This window comes from Rhineura floridana, chromosome 1, assembly GCF_030035675.1.
Source record: "Rhineura floridana isolate rRhiFlo1 chromosome 1, rRhiFlo1.hap2, whole genome shotgun sequence".
Classification (NCBI taxonomy): Eukaryota; Metazoa; Chordata; class Lepidosauria; order Squamata; family Rhineuridae; genus Rhineura; species Rhineura floridana.
In genome coordinates this window covers 301,491,456-301,517,241 of record NC_084480.1, presented here as the reverse complement: position 1 = coordinate 301,517,241, position 25,786 = coordinate 301,491,456, and the positions used below count along the sequence as shown (strand labels likewise).

General features: G+C 45.3%; 1 protein-coding gene across 1 annotated transcript in view; it reads left to right on the top strand.

The window, feature by feature from the left end:
• The window catches only part of HAS2 (hyaluronan synthase 2), a 42,511-nt gene extending 19,885 nt beyond the window's left edge, over positions 1-22,626 (top strand). The window contains exons 2-4 of the mRNA XM_061605855.1: positions 8,857-9,483; positions 18,063-18,164; positions 20,879-22,626. Of these exons, the coding sequence (XP_061461839.1) occupies positions 8,857-9,483; positions 18,063-18,164; positions 20,879-21,808 (1,659 nt within the window). The 3' untranslated portion in view covers positions 21,809-22,626. The remainder of the gene's footprint in view (positions 1-8,856; positions 9,484-18,062; positions 18,165-20,878) is intronic.
• The last annotated feature ends 3,160 nt before the right edge of the window (positions 22,627-25,786 follow it).

Genomic DNA, 25,786 nt, shown 5'->3' with positions numbered 1-25,786 from the left:
CCTCATATTGTGGAGGGAAAGCTGGAAACCAAGAAAATTGTGGGTTTTTATGAAAGCAGCATGTGAGTTCATTGCTATGATGTGCTTTGAACGATGGCACTGTACACACTTAGCTGCCACATTTATCAGCTCACCAATGCATCCCTTTCTCTGTATATGCAATTTACATACATTTTGGAAAAGCTGTAAAATAGTGGTGATGCATGTGTTGGGATTCAACACTTCTGACACAAGGGTCTTAACACAGGTGTGGGGAACCTTTGGCCCTCCAGATGTTGCTAAACTACAACTCCAAGAGTTGTAAACTACAAGACTTTCCACTTCTCCCAGGCATTTTAGCATGTGTTTTTAAATTGCTTTTTAAAAATGTGCTCTTGAATTTGTATATTTGTTTTTTAATGTTTTAAATTGTTGTAAACCGCCCAGAGAGCTTCGGCTATGGGACGGTATACAAAAGCAATAAATAAATAAATAAATAAACTCCCATCATCCCTGGCCATTTACCATGCTTGATGGGGATGATGGGAGTTATAGTCCAGCAACATCTGGAGGGCCACAGGTTCACCATCCCTGGTCTAACAACTGGCCCCAACAGAAATATAGTGTCTATATCATGAAAAGTAATGGTACCTCTGGAGTACTCTGTCCAGTTCTGGGCACAACCATTCAAGGTGCATATCAATAAACCGAAATATGTCCAGAGGAGGGCAACAAAAATAATAGGAAAGGTCTGGAGACCAAGTCTTATGGGAGAAATGTTTAAGGAATTGCATGTGCTTAACCTAGAGATGAGATTATTAAGAAGCCATATGACAGTCACATTCAAATATCTGAAGGACTGTCATGTAAATCGGCCAAATATGTTTTCTGTTGTTCTAGAGAGTGGGACCCAAGTCAATGGGTTCAAAGTACAAGAAAAGGGATTTAAGTTAAACATTAGGAAGCGCTGTTCCTATGTTATTATTGTAGTTTATTTCTATCCCGCCTTTTGGCCAAAAGGCCCTCAAGGTGGCTTACAAAAAATAACCACAAATATAGAAATACATATCAATAAAACCAATACAATTTACAAAAGTTAAATAACAAGGTAATAACATTATTAAAAAGCAACAACAACTTCCAATGAAAACACAGTAACAAATCACACTTTCATAACTCTTTCCTAATCAATTCCTAACAATTAGACAATGTCCACTAGTTCTCACATCAATATGTTGACATCACAACATGATACCACTGGGGTGTCCTGCTGGTCCTGCATCTGCCAGTCCTAATACAGGAAAAGGAGCAGGAGCAGTCCAGCTTTTTGCCAGCATAGACAATGTCCACGGTAAGCAGTACTTCAACTTGATCACAGGGATGAAGTGGTCGAAGTTACGGCAGTCGTAGGTCGATGCAAAGGTGGAAACAAAAAGAGAGGAAAGAAAAGACAGGAAAGAAGTAGAAGCCTGCTCAGCGTGGGTGGGTCTGCCCACGGGAGAGATGGAAAGATGAAACGATGGGCTCTTGAGAGGAAAGGAGAGGAAAGGGGTAGAGGACTGCTTGGCGTAGATGGATCTGTCCACAGGGAAGGCCCCGGTGCCAGAGAGGAAAGTTGGTGTGGCTCCGCCATCACGGCCAGGTTGGAAGACGACAAGAGTTCAAATTCATCAGCTGTTTGGCTTGGCTAATCAGGGGACCACCCCTGAATATGAACTGTTCAACAGTGGTCCAGATTACTCTCTCCTTCATTAGAGGCTGAATGGCCATTGATCAAAGATGCTGTAGCAGCAGAGTTCTTGCATCAGCAGGGGCTGGACTAGAAGGCCTTTGAGTTTATTTCCAGCTCAAAGCTAGTTAGAAGCAGTTGGCTGAACGTAGATACTGCAGGACTGAGGACAGCTCCTGTTGTGCCCCAGACTGAGGGAGAGCTAGATTGGGGAGAGGAGTCAGGTGAGGATGAGATCCCTTGGGAAGTTGGGGGAAGGGAGAATATTGGCGAGAGTTCTGGCAGACCCCAGACTCCCATGCCCAGCATGTCCGTTGATGCAGTTCCTGCCCCTTCTGCAAGTCCAACATCTGAGCAGTTGCGACAAGACTCCCTGGTCACACCCTCCACGCCTCCGCAGAAATCCCCACCAGACACTTCGAGCACTTTCCAGCCAATCAGCGTCCAGCTTCCAGAGCCTGCGCTGTCACCTAGTGAAGCCCCCCTTACTGATGTGCCATTTGAGACTCACCCCCCCTCACCCCATGCGAGGAGGCGTGAGAAGAGTGGAACTCAGGCAGAGCCGTTGTTTACATGCGAAAACCTTCTCTACTTAAGGTGCAAGTGCTGAGTCAACTTTCCCCAAATGCTGCAGAGACTGCTTAGTTAGGATAGTTAGGAAAAGTAGTGAGTCAGAATAGTCAGGTGTGTGAAGTGCACGGCTTTGGATGTAACCATAACCTTCATAAAAAGAGAAAAAGACATTGCCTCAGTCTGAATCCTTTGACTCTGGGCAGGACAGCTTGACTCAGCCACCACCTCCCTTCACCTTCACTGGCATTCCCATGATAGACGGCATGGAGAAGAGCACCACCATGGAAGAGGATCTCCAGAGAACAGTTGAAGCTCTGTATGCAGAAGTCCAGAACCTCTGCACAGAAACCCAGAATCTCTGACTCGAGAATCAGAATCTCGGTCTCTTGTTTAACCAAGCTACTCAAGGGGGAATGGCTCAAGCGGCCGTGCCAGCAGCCCGTGTCAAAGCACCCGTGGGAATGCCTCCACACTATGGCAGTAGGTGTGACCAGTTTGCCACATTCCTTGCCCAGCGTGAACTGTATATGCGAGTGCGTCAAGCTGAGTTTCCGAATGTGAAGGTGGCTTTTCTTATCGGCCTCTTCGAAGAGGAAGCTGCCACATGGGCTACTCCGTTCCTGGTGAGGAATGATCCTGTTTTGACCCAGCATACAGCATTTGTTGACTTGATGAAGGAGATGTTTAGAGATCCTCAACGGAAAGAGACTGTGTCCCGTCAGTTGGGAACCCTGAAGCAGGGGGAAGGCTCTGTGGGGCTGTACACCAACACTTTTTGTGCCCTAGCCCAGGAGGTGGATTACAATGACTCTGCCTTGATGTATTTCTACCGGAATGGATTCAGTGCAGAGAAATCCTGGACTAGTTGGCATGCGCCTCCCCACCTGGCAACCTTGCGGAATTGATCCAGCTATGCCTGCAAATAGACAGTCAGCTTGAAGGTCACCAGATGGAGCGCAAGGCTGAAGCCCCACGTTCCCAGGCTCCCATACCACTTCCTCACGCCCTTTTCACCCCCAGTGTGGGAACTTCAACATCATTGGGCATGGAACCCATGCAAATTGGAGGGGCGAGGCCACGCCTGTCGGAGGAGGAGGTGGAGAAGTGCAGGAGGGAGGGGTGGTGTTGGTACTGTGGGAAGGCTGGGCATCTAGCTCAGGGGTGCCCCTCCAAAGGAGAAAGGGCTCCGGTGCAGGAAAACTCCAAATCCCAGCTCTCATAGAGGCCAAAGAGTTGGGAACGAAGCAAGAACAGTGGTCTCATTGCCAGCCCCTTCCATCAAAGCCAGCCCTGCACCTGCCAGTCCAGTTGGTTCTGCCTTCGGGACAAGTCCTCCAGGTCCATGCCATGATAGATTCGGGTGCTTCCTCTGGTTTTATGGACTGGGGTTTTGCTCAGGAGCATGGAGTGCCAACCCAGACATTAGAGAAGCCCTTGTCTGTTGAGACCATTGATGGGTGGTCCTTTAAGTCAGGAACTGTTACTAAGGCTACGGAGACGCTAAGAGTGGAAATTCCAGGACATGTGGAAAGCCTGTCATTCTACGTAGCCACCCTGCCTCGCTTCCCAGTGGTATTGGGGATGCCCTGGTTGTTCAGCACAACCCTCTATTTTCTGGGATGAAACGGTGGTAGTGCATCCTTCGGACTATTGCCATCAACACTGCCAGCCACAGAAGGAGACTCCACCCGCTGTCTTGGCTGGCACTAAGCTGCAGGAGGGAGTCATTCTGCCTAAGAAATATGAGGAGTACCAGGTCGTCTTTGACAAGAAGGAAGCTGACCAGTTACCCACACACACACACCGTCCCTATGACTGTGCCATCGATCTGCTGCTGGGTGCGCGTGACCCTTCGGGATGGATTTACTCCTTGTCGGAGCCGGAGTTGGCAGCACTAAGGGAATTTCTAGACACCAATCTAAAAGGGGGATTTATCTGACCATCTCAGTCACCTGCTGGGGCACCTTTGCTTTTTGTTAAGAAGAATGGGGAGTTACAGCCACATAATGACTACAGACAGTTAAATAAGATCACCATTCCCAGCCACTACTCCTTGCCGCTCATCACCAAGATGCTGGAACGACTGCGTTCAGCTAAAATTTATACTAAGTTGGATTTGAGAGGGGTGTACAACCTTGTGCGAATCAAGGAGGGGGATGAATGGAAGACTGCTTTCAAGACCCAATATGGACAGTTCGAGTACTTGGTCATGCCGTTTGGGCTGTCTCAATAGCCCTGGGGTCTTCCAGTGTTTTATGAATGACACCTTTTAGAGACTATCTAGACCAGCTCATGATTCTGTGTTTAGATGATATCCTCATTTACTCAGACTCCCCAGCTCAACATGAGGAGCATGTGTGGGCAGTGTTGCATCTTAAGTGGTTCCTGGGGGTTCACTTACTACTATCATAGGTTCATCACAGTTTACTCAAACAAAACTGTGTTGCTCATGGACTGCCTGAAGGGCTCAGGTCCCTTCTGTTGGACAGAAGCCACGCAAACAGACTTTGAGGAGTTAAAAGTCCTGTTCGCCTCTGAGCCCATACTTCAGCATGCAGATCCTACACGCCCTTTCGTGGTGGAGTTGGATGCTTCGGATTTGGCCATCAGAGCTGTGCTTTTACAACCAGCCAAGAAAGGAGAGGGTCTGAGGCTGTGTGCATACTTTTCATGTAAGCTATCAAGTTCCAAACAAAATTATACCATGTGGGAAAAGGAGCTACTGGCCATCTGCAATGCCTTTGAAACGTGGTGACATCACTTGGAAGGGGCACAGCACGAGATAGAAGTTCACACAGATCATCTGAATTTGGAGAATCTCCACACCGCACACAAACTGAACCAGAGACGAGTGCATTGGGCTCAATTCTTTGCTCGTCTTCACTTCAAGATTCATTACATTCCACAGGTGCAGAATAAGTGTGCAGACGCAGTGTCCCAAAAGCCGAAGTATTTGGAGAATCAGACCCAGAAACTGCTGTGACTCATTATACCCCTCGAGAAGATGGTGGCGGCAGCGTGCCAGGACTCTTGGTTCAAGGAGTTACAAATGGCACAGGAGCAAGATCCTTTTGTTAAGGAAAGGTGGTTGGAGTTGGAGTGGCAGCCTCGCGCAAGCGCAGTGGACTTCACACTGAAGGGTGGGTGCTGTATCATTACTCAGCTATGTATGTGACCCCAGGAGACTTGAGAGCCAAGGTTCTGCAATAGTTCCATGACTATCCTACCGCTGGACATTTCAGAGTTTTTAAAACCCTGCAGGCAATCACAAGGGAGTTCTGGTGGCCAAGGATAAAACATGATATGAGAGCTTCAGCTATGGGGCGGTATATAAATGTAATAAATAAATAAATAAATATGGAGTGTTGCGTCCAGTCCTACCCCACCTGTGCAAGAGCCAAACACACCATGGGACGACCAGCAGGTCTTTTGGAGCGGCTCCCTACACTCGAGGGACCCTGGCAAATGGTTTCCTTGGACTTTATTACTGACCTCCCTTCCTCTCAGGGGAAAATGACAGTCTTGGTTGTCTTGGATGCCTTACCAAACTGGTTAATTTCATTCCATGCTCAGGGCTTCCAAATGCACAGGAGACAGCTCAACTATATGTTCAGAACATTTATTGCCTACACGGACTTCCAGACAGTCTGGTTTTGGATTGGGGCCCGCAATTTATGGCTTGGTTTTGGCACACTATGTGGCAACTCCTGCAGAGTGAGTTGAGGCAGCCTTTGTCTCATCACCCACAAACAGATGGACAGACTAAGGTTTAATGCCACCTTAGAGCAGTACCTCTGCTATTATGTCAATTACCTGCAAGAAAACTGGGTGTCCTTCCTGCCTCTAGCAGAATTCATTTACAACAATGCAGTGCACACTACCACCCAGCAGAAACCCCTTTTCACTAACATGGGGTATCACCCTCGAGCCTTCGCCACTCCCAATGCCAGCCCAGCTGTACTGGCAGCCGAGGAGTTTGTATAGGAACTTCGGGCTATGCAGCAGTTGCTAAAATAACAGTTGGAGAGAGACCAACTATAAGACAGTAGCTGATCAACATTGACAGGTGGGGCCAGAAATTCATGTGGGAGGCAAGGTATGGCTATCCACTTGCTATCTGCTGACCTGGGCACAATGTCATAAATTGGAAGCCAGAAGATTGGGACCCTTTGAAGTCGAAGCTCAGATCAACCCAGTAGCCTACCGTTTGCGACTGCCCTCCTCCCTCAAGATTCACCTGGTGTTCCATTGCTCCTTGCTTATGCTGGAGCAGCCCCCAGATCCCCATAGGGTGCAGGAGGTGCCGCCACCCCCTATAGATGTGGATGGGCAAGAGGAGTATGAGGTGGAGCAGATTTTGGACTTGTGGGAGCACCGAGGGCGTCTACAGTACTTGATTCATTGGAAGGGGTATGACCAGGCAGAGCATTCTTGGGAAGCAGCTACCAACGTCCATGCGCCGGATCTAGTGAGAGAGTTTCATGAAGTCTATCTGGATAAGCCCAAGCCTGTGGGGTGGGGGGAATTTGAGCATGGAGGGAGAGATGATGTTGTGCCCCAGACTGAGGGAAAGCTAGATTGGGGAGAGGAGTCAGATGAGGATGAGATCCCTTGGGACATTGAGGGAAGGGAGAATATCGGGGAGGGTTCTGACAGACCCCAGACTCCCATGCCCAGCATGTCTGTTGATGCAGTTCCTTCCCCTTCTGCAAGTCCGATGTCTGAGCAGTTGGGGTGAGACTCCCCAGTCACGCCCTCCACAGGAATCCCCGCCAGACACTTCGAGGACTTCCTAGCCAATCAGCATCCAGCTTTGAGAGCTTGCATTGTCACCTAGCGAAGCCCCCCTTACTGATGTGCCATTTGAGACTCACCCCCCCTCACCCCGTGTGAGGAGGCGTGAGAAGAGAACTCAGGCAGAGCCGCCGTTTACATGCGAAAACCTTCCCTACTTAAGCCAGTGTCATCCACGGTACAAGTGCTGAGTTAACTTTCCCCAAATGCTGCAGAGACTGCTTAGTTAGGATAGTTAGGAAAAGTAGTGAGTCAGAATAGTCAGGTGTGTGAAGTGCACGGCTTTGGATGTAACCATAACCTTCATAAAAAGAGAAAAAGACATTGCCTCAGTCTGAATCCTTTGACTCTGGGCAGGACAGCTCCCAGAGACAGCAGGCTTTGAGTTCTTGCATCCTCAGGTGGAAAATATAAAGAGATAGCACCCTAGAATGGAGCCAGTCCATACAGTACCACCAAATGGCTTTTGACTGTGCCCTCTGCCAATTTCAATTCAACAGCCAAAATGTTTGAGCTGCCAGTCCCTAGTTCGATCTGATGACTCATAATTGAGGGGCTCTGAGATCTCCTTGGCTCCCAATCCTGGCTCAAGATCATCAACAGAGAGGTCATCATGTGGGGAGAAGGAGAAGAGCAGGATACAACACAGTTTGCAGGAATAGGCAATTTCATACTATCTACTTTTGTTATGTTTTGTTTCTTTTTGCTGTTTTGCATTTTGGTTTGTGCAACATAAAAATACATCCATAAAAAGAACCTTATGGCACATCTGTCTAAAAAGGAGATAACCAGAATTGCATCCAAAACTTTAGTTTGTCTGAGTCTTCTCTGCAGCTGCTTTCAATTGTCCACCAATTGTCCCCTCCATGACCCAGCCTATCCTGACCCAGGAAAAACAATGCAATGCAGGGCACTATGGTGCTGATCCAGAAATAAACCAAGATCATGTGGAGCCCTTGCATTTGCAGGTGAACAGCACGTCAGGTGGAAAATCAAGGGTGAGCGACGGCGACTAGTATTTTTTTCCTCTTTTGCTGTTACTTGCAAGGGATTTTAGGTACATGTGTTGGAATCTCTGACACAAGTGGTTGCAAACACACATTTGCCACTGCCCATCATATGGCGTGGCCACCTCATTCCATCTTTGGAGCCCATACTTAACCAATGATTGATTTGGTCACTGTTGCCTGGGCCTATAGCACAGGATATAATCAACAGATACTGTATCAGACAGGACTAAATACTAAAAGCAAAGGTTTGTTGAGAAAACCTGATACAGTACATTTCAAGATAGAATAGAAAGTCTTTAGGAGTTGCTTTTAAACTATTTTTAGAGCTAGACTTTTTTTTAAGCTCAGAACGTGATGAATTTGGCCCATTTGCTAATCTCCAAGATAGATACATAGGTGACAGCATATTATGTAAATTGAGTAGAAGTGTGATCAGATTACAAAATGAGTTCTGCAATGATTCTACCATATTGCTCCATGTTTTTCAACATTATATTGTTTTCCCCCCTATCAAAAATGAGAAGGTGCAACTTACATAGCTGTGTCTCAGGTGCAGCATTATAAATCAGTTCCCCTTCCTCTAGCAGTGGGAAACTGGCCCCAACTCCCAGCTCCCAACCATTGGCCATGTTGACTGGGGCTAATGGGAGTTGGAGTCCCAACAACATCTGGAGGGCCACAGTTCTCTCCCTGCCTGTGTTAAACTAACCTGATGACTACTTTTATCCAGGATATGCTTTAAAAACAATGATCTGTCTTGATCTTTTGCAGATGCATTGCGAGCGGTTTATATGTATCTTGAGAATACTTGGAACCACACTCTTTGGGGTGTCCCTCCTGCTTGGAATCTCTGCTGCTTACATTGTCGGTTACCAGTTTATCCAAACGGACAACTATTACTTCTCCTTTGGACTCTACGGTGCCATTCTGGCATCGCACCTCATCATCCAAAGCCTGTTTGCCTTCCTCGAACATAGGAAAATGAAACGGTCTCTTGAGACGCCCATCAAGCTGAACAAAACTGTCGCCCTTTGCGTTGCTGCCTACCAAGAAGATCCCAGCTACTTAAGGAAATGTTTACTTTCAGTGAAAAGGCTCACCTACCCCGGAATTAAGGTGATTATGGTCATCGATGGGAATTCTGAAGATGACGTTTACATGATGGACATTTTTAGTGAAATTATGGGCAGGGATAAGTCTGCTACTTACGTCTGGAGGAACAACTTTCACCAGAGAGGCCCCGAGGAGACGGAAGAGTCCCATAAAGAGAGCATACAATACGTCACTCAGCTGGTCCTGTCCAACAAAAGTGTCTGCATCATGCAAAAATGGGGTGGGAAAAGAGAAGTCATGTACACAGCATTCAAAGCACTGGGGAGAAGTGTGGATTATGTGCAGGTAGGTATGAAAAGCCCTCCGTTCGCTGCCAAGTAAAACAAGCCTCCAAAGAAAGCAGGTCTTGTACATTTTGTGCTGGACGCTGTAGTGCATCGCCCATCCTAGTCCCTCGGTGAACAGAGCATCCCTTTCACTCTCCGCTTGGAAAAACAGCAGGGCTGTTGAAAAGCTTTGACTTCTGAAATAGTTAAGACTTGTCAGATGGTATACAGGGACAGGTCACACTTTTCGAGGGACAGTTTAAGGAGGAATGGGCAGAATCTGCCGTTGCTGCTCCATAATGACTATTATTTCACTAGCAAGGATTCCCAAACCATAACACATTCAGATACCAATTCAGCAATAACAGTCAGCAGGGTGGGGGCACTGTCTTGACCTCCCACCAATGGTGTTGCTGTGGCTTATAGGGAGGGGGAAGGGGGAAGCGACAGCATGATCTGGGTGGTGCAAATACTCTGGCAGAGCCAATCCAGCGCTCCCACTAGTGCATGTGCACCATGTTGCTTTGCTCTTCCCCCTGCCTGTAAGCTGCATCAATGCCTATGATGGGAGGTCAGGTAAGCGCCAGTGCAGTGCAGTGCAATATCCCAATTCAATACAGCTTTGATGCATCAGTGATAGTATTACCATGCCTTCTCCACAACCACGGTTGCCTCCGAATGCCTCTTCGAAGGCACCAGAGATGGCAGGGCTTGTTTGGAATTCATGGGCAGCTGACCTATACCAAATCAGACCCATTTGTCCATCTAGCTCAGAACTGTCTATGCCATGGATGGGGAAGCTGCAGCCCTCCAGATGTTGTTGGATTCCAACTCCCAGCATGGCCAATAAGGGATAGTGGGTGTTGGAGCCCAGCAAGATCTGGCCACAGGTTCCTCAAGCCTGGTCTACAATGACCGGCAGCAGGCTCTGCAGGGTTTCAGACAAGTCTACACAGACACACACTAGGGGATTTAACCTGAGACCCTCTCCACTGTTCTGCCACTGAGCTACACCCATTCCTCACTCCCTAGGCCACTGATAGGGAACTGTGGTCATCCAGATGTTGTTGGACTGTAACTGCCATCTTCCCTTTCCATGGGCTGTGCTGCCTGGGGATGATGCCAGCTGGAATCTTAACAAAATCTGGAGGACCACAAGTTCGCTATCCATGCACGATGTAATTTTGATTGCATAATTATCACATGCTAGGGGCTACAGATTCCAAAGAAGGTTTGGACTCCAATGGATTGTTAAACTCATGGGCCAGTATGCAATGAATTATGGTATGGGGACCCCCAAACCTGTAGTTGACCAAAACAATTATCTGGATTCCAGTATATCCCTAGCCTTAAACTGGCCTAAGAGATTGGTCGCCATATAACATCATGGACCAAGCAAGACTGGCTCTCTGCACCGCCTCATTCCTTCACCAAGTGATCCTCTCCCCCAACCATCTTTTGAGGGAGGGAGGGAAGCGGGTGCTCTTTGTAAATGCTTCCACATTTGTAGTACCATATTTGTCTACAGGCAGTTGTTTCGAAATCTGTACATTGACCGCTTATACAGGTTACATTACATGCAGAAGAAACCTGAGAATGAATTCAGAGATATAATACTGTAAAGACTGTTGTTGCAGCCTTTTGGTGAGCTATTGCTCAGAAGGAAGGAAGTGAGGGCTGGCTGTGGGTTACCAAACAATATTTGCCTTCCCTAACCATTTCAGCGGGGACCGGCCACCCGTCAAACATGGGGAGGAAAATGCTGAGTTTGGAAGATGTGCTTTGAATCAGCAGGCACCTTCTGTTTTGACTTTTAAACGCCTGCTGAAAACTTCTGTGCCCCCAGGGTTCTGCAGGCAATTGAGAAGATATCTTTCTGCAATAGTTAGTCAATGATTTCTGATCTTAAATTTTTACATGGATTCATTGTATGCATAGATATGCTTGTTGTAGATCACTTTGATGCTTTTTATGAATAGCGATAGATAAAAACATTTTTATAAATAAATGATAAATAGTCCAAAGTGCTTTCTCTGCAGAGGGAAAACTGAGCATTCGCCCCTCTGCAGAGGTTGCAGTTTAAACACTTGCAGAGGAGGAAATGTGCCATTTGAAGGAAGCGCTTTGAATCCAAACTGTTTCCTCCATATGGAGAAAGCAAGCCCCCTTAGCTGCACTAGGGAGCTCCTGACAGGGAACCCCGTAGTGCAGCTGATCCCAGCGGTGCTGATCAGCTGATAGGTGCTGACAGAGTGTCCCACTTCCAAAGGAACTCCCCGTTGTTCCTTTAAAGCTGAATCTATACCAGCTCCACAGCTGACATTGCATATGACATCAGGTGTAGGGCAGGTGGACATGGTTCGTGGGAAACAGTTTAGCAAGCCAAAGTGGAACCCATGACAGGCCTAATGAGGCCCAAGGGCCAGAGGTTCCCCCCACCAGAAGACTGCAAGTTTGGGTGGGGGAACAGAAGGGAAGGAAGGCTATAGCTCAGTGGTGGAGCTCATGCTTTGCATGCACAAGATCCCAGGTTCAACTCCAGCATCTCTAGGTATTAGACTCCTGTATGAAATACAGTGCCAGCCAGTGTAGACAGTTCTGAATCAGATGGACTGATAGCAAGACTCAATACAAGGTAGCTTCCTAAGATGCTCAGTACACTTACTGTACCTCTGGCCATTTTTTCCTGCCCCAGTTGCTTTTCCATTATATTATTATTATTTTATTATTTATTACACTTATATTTAAGCTGCCTAACTTGTATTCAGGGTAGGGACTGAACGATCTGTCAGTTTAGGTATTCTCTGTTTCTCATTTTTCAAATCTTTAATTTGGTTCTCCACATTTCTTGCAGCAATTTGCAGGTTGTTGTTTTTTTAACAAAGTCCTCATGAAGATGCTTCAGCGCTTTTGTGCAAATGTCTCCCAATTAATACATGTTTTCATGCAGTTTTGACTCATGACCACACTTTTGCAAGTAAATTATCCTAATATAGTGCATTTTTGTTTGTTATTTTCACCAATATATGCTCTTTACACTGAGTTATGGCCCTTCCATTGGGCAACTGCTGGGTCCTGAGTGTCCCTCCGTGGCCTCTACCAGGAGTGGCTGATGCCCACTAGGACTGGTAGGGTGGAAGGCAGGGAGGCCAACAGTATTTACTTACTTACTTAATTATACATCCCACCCTTCCTCCCAGAAGGAGCCCAGGGTGGCAAACAAAAACAGTAGGTGAAGCCAGAGCCAATGGCATGCAGAGACACCCCCTGAGTGGTTGTAAGTTAGATGGCAGGTGGGTGAGTTCAGGCTGAGGTTAGTGGGGCACTGTCTCAATTGCCCTAACAAGCCAGCCTTCAATGGCCTCTGCCATAGGCATCAGGGTCTGGTAGTCGCCTGTCTAGAGCTTGGAAATGTTACTTTTTTGAACTACAGCTCCCATCAGCCCAATCCAGTGGCTATGCTGGCTGGGGCTGATGGGAGTTGTAGTTCAAAAAAGTAAGTTTTCCAAGCTCTGCGCCTGTCATACAAAATTTCCCTTGAGTGCCCAGCACAGCATCACTCCGGGACAGTGTCTTTGTGGCCCGATGTAAGAGATTGGGATTTACCAAACAGTATTGCTTTGCAAGCCAAAGCAGCATCATAGTTAAGGAGTGTTGAACTTTGGCAGCAGAGATCTGCATTCCAGTCCCCACTTAGCCCTGAAGCTCACTAGGTACCCTTGGGCCAGGCTCTCTCTCGCTCTCTGTCAGCCCGGCCTACCTCACCGGGTTACTGGAAGGATAAAATGGAGTAACCCAGATCCATGTATTCCTCCTCCCTAAGCTCAAAGGTAACTATTAACACAAGTGGCTTTTGCATGAGTGAGAAGCAGCTCTTTGTGTAAGCTTTCTTTTTTCGTTTTTCAGGCCCAGTAAACGTGGAGGGGGGGGATGTCTGTCAGATACAGCACAGCTGGTGAATAATCCCCGCCCTGCAGCTTGCGCTTTGCAAAGGGAGGCGTGGGCCCCGCCTAATTCATTTTTAAGTGAACGGTGTCATTGAGGCTTTAAAGGCCCAGCTTTTGCCTTGAGTGAGGTAATGCAAGCTATAAATGATGAAGCCAACACTATTTGGCTGAGGGATCTTTCTTGTTTGTATTTCTAAGCTCCACCCCCCCTCCCGGCTTCTTAACAAGTTTTCATAGGGTTTAAAATCTCTCCATTTTCGTGGACTCTGCCAATCCTTTTAGAGACTCTTTTTGAGCAGCAAATCCATATGTTTGCAGGCAAGAGCCTCCGAGTTTCTCACAGAATGAATCACAGCCTCAGATCCTGGCATATAACTGGCAAAGCAGAGAAGTTCTTTTTAAAAAGCAACAACAGAAATCTATTAGTAGTATTGCTATTGATATCATTAGTCTCCTTTGCATTTATATCCCTCCTTTCCTCTAAGGAGCATAAGGCGGCACACATGGCTCTTCTCTCCATGTTAACCTCACAGCGACCCTGTGAGGTAGGTTGATGACTAGCTCAAGGTCACTCCATGAACTTCATGGCCAAGTGCAAATGTGAAACCTGGTCTCCTAGGTCAAAATCCAACTGTCATAATGGGTCATGACAGAGTTAAACACTGTCTCCAGTTATTATGGGTTGGAGCTAAGACTTACCCTTTAGCTTTTTCTTGTATTACTTTCAGTTTCCTAGTGAGTTATGTGATAGCATGTTCAGCAGTAACTGGCCTTTTGTTATGGGTCTACCAAGTGTTTATATTACATAAGAACAACACCAACATTTTAACCACTACACCACACTCAGGGCTGGCGCCAGGCAGGCCGGGGCCCTTGCACACCAGCTTGCACTGGGCCCTGGCGTGTGCACGCATGCGCACACCTACCTGTCTCTTGCAGAGAGGGAGCTTTGTCCACCTGCCCATTTGCTGGCTCCGTCTCTCCTGTTTTTTGCGGCTGCGCAGGCTGCTACACATGCGCATCGCTGCCATCAACCAAGATGGCGGCAGAGGCTTCAGCCCCTTAGGGTAACCTCGACCACCATCTTGATTAATGGCAGTCCTGCATGCGCAGCCCGCACAGCCGCAAAAGACAGGAGAGATGGGTAGGTGGAGCCAGCAAACATGAGGAATCTCTACTTTGTGATGCTCTAACCCAGGCTGTTGCTGGTCTTTCCTGTTAGCAGGGCTGGCTCCAAAGGGAAGCCAGGTGGGGCCCTGGCTGAGGGCCCTGGGGCTACAGGGGCCCATGAGGGGCCCCTCCATTCCCCTTCCATGATTTACGGCAGGATTGCTGCCACGACTGCAGAGCGGGAGCTTCGGAGCCCCCACCATTTCCTTGTTCAATCTCCCTTTCTTGGCTGTGTTTTGTGGCTGCACTTGCACTGCACACAGGGCTGCCCTTAACCAAGATGGTGGCTGAGGTTTCCCTAAGGGGCTGAAGCCTCTGCCACCATCTTGGTTGATGGCATGCATGTGTGCTACGCGCGTGCATCCCTGCCATCAGCCAAGTTGGCGGCAGAGGCTTCAGCCCCTTAGGGAAACTTCGGCCGCCATCTTGGTTAAGGGCAGCCCTGTGTGCGCAGCCGCAAAACACAGCCGAGAAAGGGAGGTTGAACAAATCACGAATCACAGAAGGGGAGCACCAGGGCCCAGGGCAGGGTGCTGGCCAAGGGCCCCGGCATGCCTGGGGCTGGCCCTACCCATTAGCAGTTTCCCCATTGTGAAAACAAAAAGGACATAAAAAACACCTTGTGATCACTAAGCTCGCATGCAATTTTTGTTTCTAAATAAGCAGGAAACAAAACTGTAAATCTAGTGAATGGGAAGGTGTATTTGCATACATATTACAATCTTCATGCACTTTTCATATCAACTTTAAATAGAACTGCTAGCCAACCCAGTAATCTACTGGTCCAAGCAGGTAACCAGTGCTGGCAGTCTGAAATGACAGTAAACACCAGATGGTGCAAGCCTCCACTGGCCCCCACTTAGCCCCTCAGCATCACCCCTGGCCTACCAGATTTCACCCTGGTTTGCTCCCAGGCCTATGAGGTTCTGCTTCTGATCTCTCCTAGGGGGCAAGACTTTTTTTTTTAAAAAAAGGTTGGCAATTCTAACAGTAATCAAAAGACCCTACCCACTGCCTGTCATCTATCACTATTGCCATACAGATGTATGTTTTGCAGGGCCAATATTTCAACTGGTGAAGCTGGTGGTAAGACGTTTGGGGTTAAATTCCTGCTTGAGCTATGAAGCTCACTGTATGAGCTTGCGCCAGTCACTAGCGGTTGGCCTAAAAAGGTTGTTTGGAGGAAAACTGGGGGGAAGGATATTCCCAAGTGGATGCCACCCTGAGCTCACTGGAAGAAGGCTGGGGTTGAAATGTGTGTCGCAATTACTGCAGATCACACTGCTCTCCGGTTATCATCATAACTGGGAACATAAGATGCCTTATTTCGAGCCAGACCATTGGTCCATCTAGCTCAGTATTGTCTACACTGACTGGCAGTGGCTCACTAGAGTGTCAGCCATGTGTCCTGCCACTGATCTATAGTCCTTCCTTCCGGGAGCTCAAATTGGGTTGGCACATGTACACACTACGAATGGGAGATAATATTTGCTAAATCAGATTTATTACCAGATTTTGACATAATCCCACAATCCACATTGGTTTTGGACTGGCATTGCTGGCACAGTTGTTGTTTTTTTTAAAATCCACATTTTACATTATTGTCTTCGTAATCAGCTTTCTTCTAAGCTGGTGCATTCTGAACTTAACCCAGTGAAAAAGTGCCTACAGCATAAGCATTTTCATTAGCAATTACTTTTTTCCACTGGAAAAAAACCCTGCAAATCAGCAATTGCACAATCAGGAACCCCCCCCCCCCAAAAAAGGCAGATAGGTACTGAAAGCCAAACTGTCGGAATGCAAACAGATAGGAACCAGCTACCGAACCCCGTCCCTAATAAACATGCACTCCTTACGATAACCCTGTGAGGTAGGTTAGATAGCGACTGATCCAAGGCCACGCACTAAGCTTTCGGTTTGAGGAGGGCTTTGAACCTTGACCCAACTTCAACACTCTACACTTTTACACCCAGCTGGCTTTTACAGGAACTATTTCAGGGACTGTTTGGCTCATAACAGGAGCAGTGCACACACTAAACTATCTGAAACATAGCAAAGACTGGGGGTAGCCACCGCTCATGCCACCTCCCACAATATAGCTCCAGTGTAGCTGCTATGGAGGGCCTTAGATTATAGTCAAGCTTGCAGTCACTCATGCAGTGGAAGCTGGCCCACTGGGGCAAGTGGGGCACTGCCCCACCAACCTTAGCCTGTCCTCAGCCAGCCCCTGCCTGCCTGCCATCTGACTTCCATCCACTCCAGGTGATGGCTCTGGCTATCAATGTCCTCCTCCTCCTTAGTCTTAGTAATGCCTCTGTAGAACTTAACAGGAAGGATGGGGGCAAAACTAGAACTACTTGGCTCTGCCTGTCATCGGCTCTGGCTCCACCTGCTGTTTGGGCTTCCCTGCCTTCCACCCCACCAGTCTCCATGAGCACCAGCCACCGCTGCGCTCATGCTGGCTTCACTCATGCTTGCAACTGCTCTTTCCAAAGGAGAAGAGAATACATTTTAAACGTGCTATCAGTGAGATCAGCAAACCCTTTAAAACAACATGGAGAGTATAATAGTAACAAACAGAGCAATATTATACCCGACAAAACAGGAGTAAATGGTGTTTGAGAAACAGTCCTTTAGGGGTGTTTTGAATGGTAGAGCTCCATGAATGCAAGTCTGAAGAGATGTGGATGGCAGAATCAGCTTCTGGAATCCAATAGATGCATACATATATAGCTCACATGAATGGCTAAACCTTCTGTGAGCAGAAAAAAAGGGTTATCATATTTCTTCCCAGATCCTCTGCCAATTTTTCATAAGCATCTGTAGGTTCACTCATCATTCATTCCCCCCTTAGGACAGCGGGAAATGTTTGAACTGGGGGCACCAAATGCATCCTGTTTCCTTCTGTCAAATGGGATCAGGAAAAGTGCAGAACACCCGCAAAGCTGTCTCCCCCCCCCAACACACACACTTTTCAGTGCCCCATCTGAAAAATGCTTTCCTTGTTCAAATAAGTACAAATAAAATAAATACATCTGATTCTGGGAACAGACCCTTCTTTATAGCTACAGTACTGACACGGCTGTTGTTTCCTTTAAATGATATGCCTGGTAGTCTGATACAAATACTGTTTTAAAAAGAGAAAGACAATGAGCTGAGGTGGATGCGAGAAGGGGTGGATTCAAATCCTACGCTGAAAATGATATTTGAAATTTGCAGTTAAAAATTCAAACTTTGCAATAAATACCTTCCTCTTATTTGAATGTGGGTCCCTTTGGGCGGTTTTAAATCAGGCATTGCTAAGCCTTGCCAATCTGGTTCCAAGATTTGCTGCCTACAACCTGCGATTCACTGGTAATGAAGGCAACGTCACTCGAGTGGATGTGTTTCAAAAGTCAGCATTTGTGAAGCTCATAGTTTTACTTTTCAGCAATTCCGACTCCGATATCCTGGTAATTCCATATTTTTTTCTTACGGACAGGTGTGTGATTCTGATACAATGCTTGATCCAGCTTCATCAGTGGAAATGGTAAAGGTTTTAGAAGAAGATCCAATGGTTGGAGGCGTTGGGGGAGATGTACAGGTGAATATAGCAACCACTTCTATGTATTCCCTTATGATTTTGCAAGCAAAGATTGCCATCCATGTAAGAAATAGCACATATATTTTAAGTGCAGTGTGAGCATTTTTCCTACTGTGAATGCATAGATCAAAAAGCCACTGGATATCTAGGCTGAATTCAGGCATATTGATCCATGAACTGTCCACAAGAGACACTCATATGTGATGCCACAGTTAATGCATTACAGTATGTCTGCTATTCCTTTCTGAGTAGGCTGTGGTAATACGTGAACCAGCCCTTTTGCTAATCTGAAAAACCTACATGAGGCCTATATGTGTAAAATGGACCCAAATGTATTGTAAAGGATCTTGGACATGAAATGCTGACAGATGGATAGCAGATGCCGGAGAATGTGCTAATCACAGCCCAATTCTTATGCAATATATTCCACATGGATTTTCACCTTTTAAAAAGTTGGAATCAACAGGTGGGTTTTAGGCAGCTACCTGCTCATTGGGCAAGGTTCATATTTTAATTATATAGGGGTAAAATTACATCATTGGGAAAGAACATAACATAGATATGGCAATGTGGGTGATCAGGACAAAGTGCTCTCCTTTGCTGTCTGTGCTTAGTGGCAGCCAGGAGTGCTTAAGAGAACGTAGAATGGATCCATGCCAATGCCATCATCGGTCCGTGCTGGGTCCTGATAACTGCTGCCCAGAACAAACTGGAAAATTCAGGTTGTACAATTAAAGTGGATTGGGCAGTGTTGTACAACAACCGACCCACAAAACCCACCCATAGACTTTTTGATTTGTTTTCCAGGAGGTTATAACCACCCATTGAACAAATCGGAATGTATTTATTAACAGTGGACATCTTATAACTTCTGTGCAAACTTTGTGCAAAGAAATCATGTTGAATGCTCAATAAACAGGTCATCTGGAACCAACCAGAGCCATCTGATAGGAAAGCAAAATTGAGGGAGTCAATAATTAATGATAATTTACAGTGCAATTCTATGCATATTTACTTAGAAGTAGTCCTATTAAGTTCAATGGGACTTACCCACAGGTACATCTATATCAGCTTTCAACTTAAAGCTTTAAATACTTGGCTATTATTTGACAATATTTGACCAACCAATTAACTACGTTAAGGGAGTAGGGTTAACTGGCAAAATGCATTTTAAATAAATGTTTTTAAAGTTGTTTTGTTTTAATGTATTTTAATGTCTGTTTTTATGATGTTTTAAAGTGTTTTTAGTGGTTTTCTTTGCTGCCCTGGGCTCCTGCTGGGAGGAAGGGTGGGATATAAATCAAATAATTAATAAATAAAATAAATAGATGCCAGTGTTTCAAATTCATCAGCTGTTCTTCATTTTTTTTTAAAAAAAATGGGAGCGCAGCATATCCAGTCTGATGATAATGGAGTGGGAATAGGAAGATTTGAACAGGAACTACATTAACTGGATTACAAATCTCATTGTTTAAGAACATAAGAAACATAGTGAGATGAGCCTTGCTGGATCATGCTAGTGGCCCATCTAGTCCATCATCCTCTTCTCACAGTAACCAACCAGATGCATATGGGAAGCCTGCACTGAGCATATTTCCTGCATTGAGCAGGGGGTTGGACTTGATGGCCTTATAGGCCCCTTCCAACTGTATGATTCTATGATTCTAAGCCCGCGAGTAGGTTTTGTTGGAGGTAGGGATGGGAGAGAAATTCAGTTCAGTTTGCATTTAAAGGTGAACCTACCTAATATGTACTTCCTGAAACAATATACGAACTGAGACACAGCCATCCTTCAAAATTCACACTTCTCTGAATTTTTCAGTGCAGTTCTCCAGCCAAGTAATGTATACAAAAATGCATGTAAAGTGTACAAAAATCCATGTATTTGTGAAAAAAAAACATTAAAAATGCATTACATTAGCGAAGACTGCTTGCAAAAAGTTTTATACATTGGGTAAAATCGCATACAAAAATGTGCATTAGGAGAAATTCACACTAAAATGCTAATGAATTTTCATGAGGACTTTAAAAAAAATAAATAAATCACAAACTGATGTAGAAGTGTGGAGAACTGAACTTAAGACTGGAAAAATGAGAAACCAAGAAGCCGAAATTGACAGATTCACCCATCCCTAGCTGAAGGGCTCAAATTATACACCTCCTGAACCAATAGACAATAACAAAATCACCCAGACGCTGGGAAAGATTACAGTCTAGAAATAAATAGAAAGTGAAATACGTTGGTCCGGGGTACTTATTTGACTGTGAAGACTGCGAACAAGGAAATGATATGCATGTTTAGTGTTCATTCTCTCATTTGAGATCTCCTGCAAATATTCCATTGTATGTTCAGTACTTTATTCAAAAAATTGGGTCCCAAAGAGAGGAGAGAATGCTGAAAATAGCATGAGAGACCCCTGAAAAGCCACTGAGCAATCCTAGATTTTCTCCCACAGTATAGTTTGAAAACCACTGCCACAAAAGATTAACTTTGCAAATCTGTGTAACATTGGTATTATGTTATGAGAGCTGAAGAAAAGTGCATGAAAACATGGGGGCTGGGGGAAATGAGAAATAACATCTCAGAATATTAAAAAGAATGTGGATGGCATTATTTTATGACATATGCTTTATGGCTTTTTAAAAAACCCTTAATATGTTCTTTTCCTTAGGAACTAATTTTAAAACTTCCTTTTCATTCTCGCCGCTTGTAGATTTTGAACAAGTATGACTCGTGGATCTCCTTTCTTAGCAGTGTTAGATATTGGATGGCGTTTAACATTGAAAGAGCCTGCCAGTCCTACTTTGGCTGTGTACAATGTATCAGCGGACCTTTGGGGATGTACAGGAACTCTTTACTCCACGAATTTGTGGAAGATTGGTACAATCAAGAATTCATGGGATCTCAGTGTAGCTTTGGAGATGACAGACATCTCACAAATCGAGTCTTGAGCCTTGGCTATGCAACAAAATATACGGCTCGATCAAAGTGCCTTACTGAAACACCCATAGAATATCTCAGGTGGTTGAACCAACAGACTCGTTGGAGCAAGTCCTACTTCCGAGAGTGGCTGTACAATGCAATGTGGTTCCACAAGCATCATTTGTGGATGACCTATGAGGCTGTCATCACTGGGTTCTTCCCATTTTTTCTTATTGCCACCGTCATTCAGCTTTTCTACCGGGGGAAGCTATGGAACATTCTCCTTTTCTTGTTGACAGTCCAGCTTGTGGGTCTTATCAAGTCTTCCTTTGCCAGCTGCCTTAGAGGGAACATTGTCATGGTGTTTATGTCTCTTTACTCAGTGTTGTACATGTCAAGTTTACTTCCGGCCAAGATGTTTGCAATAGCCACGATAAACAAAGCAGGGTGGGGTACATCGGGCAGAAAAACCATTGTGGTCAACTTCATCGGGCTCATCCCAGTCTCCATTTGGTTTACAATCCTTTTGGGTGGTGTTATTTTCACAATATACAAGGAATCCAAAAAGCCATTTTCTGAATCGAAACAGACAGTGCTGATCATCGGGACGCTACTTTACGCATGCTACTGGGTAATGCTTTTGACTTTGTACTTAGTTCTCATCACCAAATGTGGAAGGCGGAAGAAAGAACAACAGTATGATATGGTGCTTGATGTATGATTCGACCACTGTGTGTCTTTTCTTTTTTGCTGCCCATAGAAATTTTTTTCAATGACAAACCTTCTAGCGTTTGTGGCACTGAGTTAGATCTCATCAAGGGAAAAGTATCACTGCTGCTGGGACTTGAAGAATAACAAATTCACGACCATGCCAAAGCAAAATAATAATAATAATAATTAAAAAATGTGATTGTGCCTTTTATCGAGGGGGGAAAGGAGAACAAAATCACATGGATTCAACCCATTCCTGTGGGTAGTCTCTGATGATGCACTTTCCTCTGTTGTGCGTACGCCCCAAAGTGTTAATGTCCTATATACCTCATTGGTCATGCTCACATGGACGGCCATGGAAGAAAGAGAGTTTTGGAGACACAAGCAAAGGATCTGGTAACTAATTGCAACCTAATTTATGAACCTTCTTGTCATTCTGTGATTTTTTTTTCCTGGGAAGGGGTGTGTGTGTGTGCGTTGACTGTGTGTGTGTGTGTGTGTGTCTGCCAAATGTAATTCCAAAGTCAATTTTTATAAGGTTTGATGACCAAGTTGTATTTTTATATAATTGTAATTATTTGTCTTTGTTTACTTTTTACACCATTTTTTCTTTAAGTCTTGTATTTTATACTTCTGCCCAAAAATACACTATTTCAACCCCATTCCATCCCTGCTGCTGCCACAGTCTCTCTTCTTTTCTAAATAGGCTTTGAAGAATTCTCCCTTTACAAACAAACAAAAAACCCTTGCCCACAATGTGAAAATGGATGATGATTTGATTTTTTTTTTCACAATGGAAAGAATAAAAGGTCTCTCTGTACTTTTAAACTGATGAATGGTTATTTCTGTGAAAGTATTTAAATGTGTGCTTTTGACTTTATTTGGAGGGGGAGGAAACCCCCACCAATATCATTGTCAATATCTGGAGACAAAATCTTTGGGCACAACGGAAGAGCACAATGCCCCAGTAAGTTCTCCAGCATAGATGCCATTGAAATGAATGGGAGCTGCTTAAGTGGCCATGCAGGAGAGCCAGTGTGGTGTAGTGGTTAAGGTGCTGGACTACGACCTGGGAGACCAGAGTTCTAATCCCCACATAGCCGTGAAGCTCACTGGGTAACCTTGGGCCAGTCAGTGCCTCTCAGCCTCATGAAAACCCTATTCATAGGGTCGCCATAAGTCGGAATCGACTTGAAGGCGGTGCATTTACATTTACAAGCGGCCATACTGGTGGCGCTTTGAGGATAGGACTCCAGGGCAGACATCCAAGGTCCCATTCAGCAGAGTGAACAGGGCAAGGCAACACATTGGGGCTGGCTTACCGTAAAAGGAATGGTAAGGCCAGAGGCCAAAATTAGCTAATTGCAGCTCTGCACAGCTCCTGCTAATTTCAGCGTGGATTGAAGAGGAGAACTTTCTGCGGGATTGGGCCCATAAAGGCCAAAGGGATAGATATGTGCAATCTTTTCCTCCTCCTCAGCAATTCAGTAAGTGGGAACGTATAACTTCCGGCAGATGGTGCACATCCAAGGATTTAAAAACATGCCTTAATAGCTGTCCACCCCTCCCCAACCCCCCCCGAACCGGGGGCCTGATGCAATATCCTCTCTTTCTCTCTCTCTCCTTTTAATGAAGAGTCTCTCAGTATTGATTTTTTTCTTAACTACCCCTATTACTTGAACAGTGTTCCTAGAGTGAAGCTCGTGGTTTCCAGTTTGGAAATCCTGTGAACATGGGTGAAATCCTAGATTCATATCTTAGTGAGCAGGGATGAGGCAACCTGTGGCCTTCCAGTTATTGTGGGACTTCCAACTCGCATCAGCCCCAGCCAGCATGGCCAATGGTCAGGGATGCCAGGAGTTGTAGTCATGTATGCAGAGGAGCTCCTGCACCAGCAATATTGATGGCCCAGGTTGACTAAGCTACAAATGAGCTTGTAGCAACATCTGGAGGGCCACAGCTTCCCCATCCCTATCTTAAGAGTCTCTGAGCAACTGGAGCGCGCTTCATTTGGTGCAGGATAAGCACTGTTTCTCCAGCACCGGTGGTAGAATAGAAGTGGGAGAGTCCTGAGTTGGTAGAATGGATTGTACCGTTTCAGAGTGCAGGTGTGTAATCCATTGTTGATGTTTTTAAAGTCTCCCCTATACAGAAAGCTCCCTCTATATAGTAACTTTGTCATGGGTACAAAGTTTTAGCATATTCTTCTTAGTGATTTTTTTTAAAAAAACACCTGTTCAGAGAGTTTTTCTACATTGGGAGCATTCAAAAGTGGTATTTTCTCTCCTGAAGTGGTACGGTCCAGAATTCTGTCACTTCAGTCTACCCTCTCATTCTGCCACATAGATCAGGCCTCACTTTGTAGTTTTTGAGATGAATCTTGCAATTATAAAAACCAGTGCTTGCTTTCTAAAATGAGGGTTTACATTCATCAGAAATTTAGATTCCCCTGTGCTGGAAGCTTTAATTCTACTTATAGTGAGTGGTGAGGAAAAGCACTGCAGGCTCAGAGTGCTTCACATGTTCCACCACAAGTGGGCTTCCCCATTAATTTCAATGAGCAGGGTGGCTCCTGGGGTTCATTCCACTGAAATGAATGGTGAAAACGTTGCAGTTGGCAGAGCCCCATGTATGCATAGGAGCTCCTGCACCAGCAAGATTGATGGCCCAGGATGACTAAGCTACAAATGAGCTTGTAGCAAATTGGCAACCTACAGGTCTACCTATGAACGTTACATCGTATATGATTTATTCATGCAAGGTGTTTGCCCATCTTTTCAAATATAGAATTGTATTTGTACAGGTCCTCCTGTGTTTTTCAGTCATAAGGCAAAAAAAAAAAATTGCCCTAAGTTAACTTGCTTTCCAAGTTGCAAAGAAATGTAGTTTAGGGATGCTGAAACAGTTTAAAAAATAGATATGGAATTAGACGATTCAAAAGTAAATCACAGCATGTTCACATCCAACCAATGCTTCGTTGAAAGTGAGACACTTTCTGAATGTGCAAAATTGGCAACACAATTTAACACTGTGTTGAATAACTTGGTTGTTCAAACTGAATTACACCAAGCCAGTGAAGAAATCCTTCCCAGCCTAGAACAAGGGGCTGGATTTATGAGGGGAAAATGAGCTTTATGGCAATCCCTTAGCTTCTAGAGGTTTATTGGGTTGGATCCAGACCAGTAGTGTAGTGGCAAATTCAGAAGTGCAGGGTCCCTTCATATTAATCACAGCCATGCCCCCTCCCTGCTTTGTTGCTTTGCTGTGGGGTTGAGAATGAGATCCGTGTTAATGCCTAGGAACCAATAAGAATGAAAGAGGAGAGTGTTAGCTACTGAGAAGAGTCTTCTCAGTGTTTGACTCACCACCTTTCACTCTGACTGGCTCCAGTCAGCAGGAAAGGACAAGGAAACATGTTAGAAGACTCTTCTCAGTTGCTAACACAATCCCCTTTCATGCTGATTGGCGCATAGGATGCTGGAGACATAGGGACTCTGCTGGTGCCCTGCTCCCAAAAAGGTAAACGGTCTAAGACTCCCTGAGACCCTGCACAACTACACTCTTGATCCAGACTGAAGACACACTTCAGTCCCATTAAAATAATGGGACTTACCTTACTTCAATTGATTTCAGTGAGCAAAAGCATGAGTAACTTATTTTTTATTTTTACAGAGTCTACATACAATTCTGGTTTTTAAAAAAGGAAAATGTGGGGCCCATTACCCTAAGAATAGTCACTAATGAGTGAAAAAGTATCAGCACCATATTAATTACACTTTTTTGCATTATTGCATGGACAAGCACTGTGGTAAAATGGAAATCCTTCTGGTTATTTTTTGGGGGATACATATTTGTCTTCTTTTTAATGCAGACATGACTTTGATTTTTCTGCTGTGGAATGTGTAACACACATACTACCTTTTACTTGTCTGATGGTATAGAGATCACGTTTGCTTGCAAATTCGCCTTAATATATGCTTGCAACTGG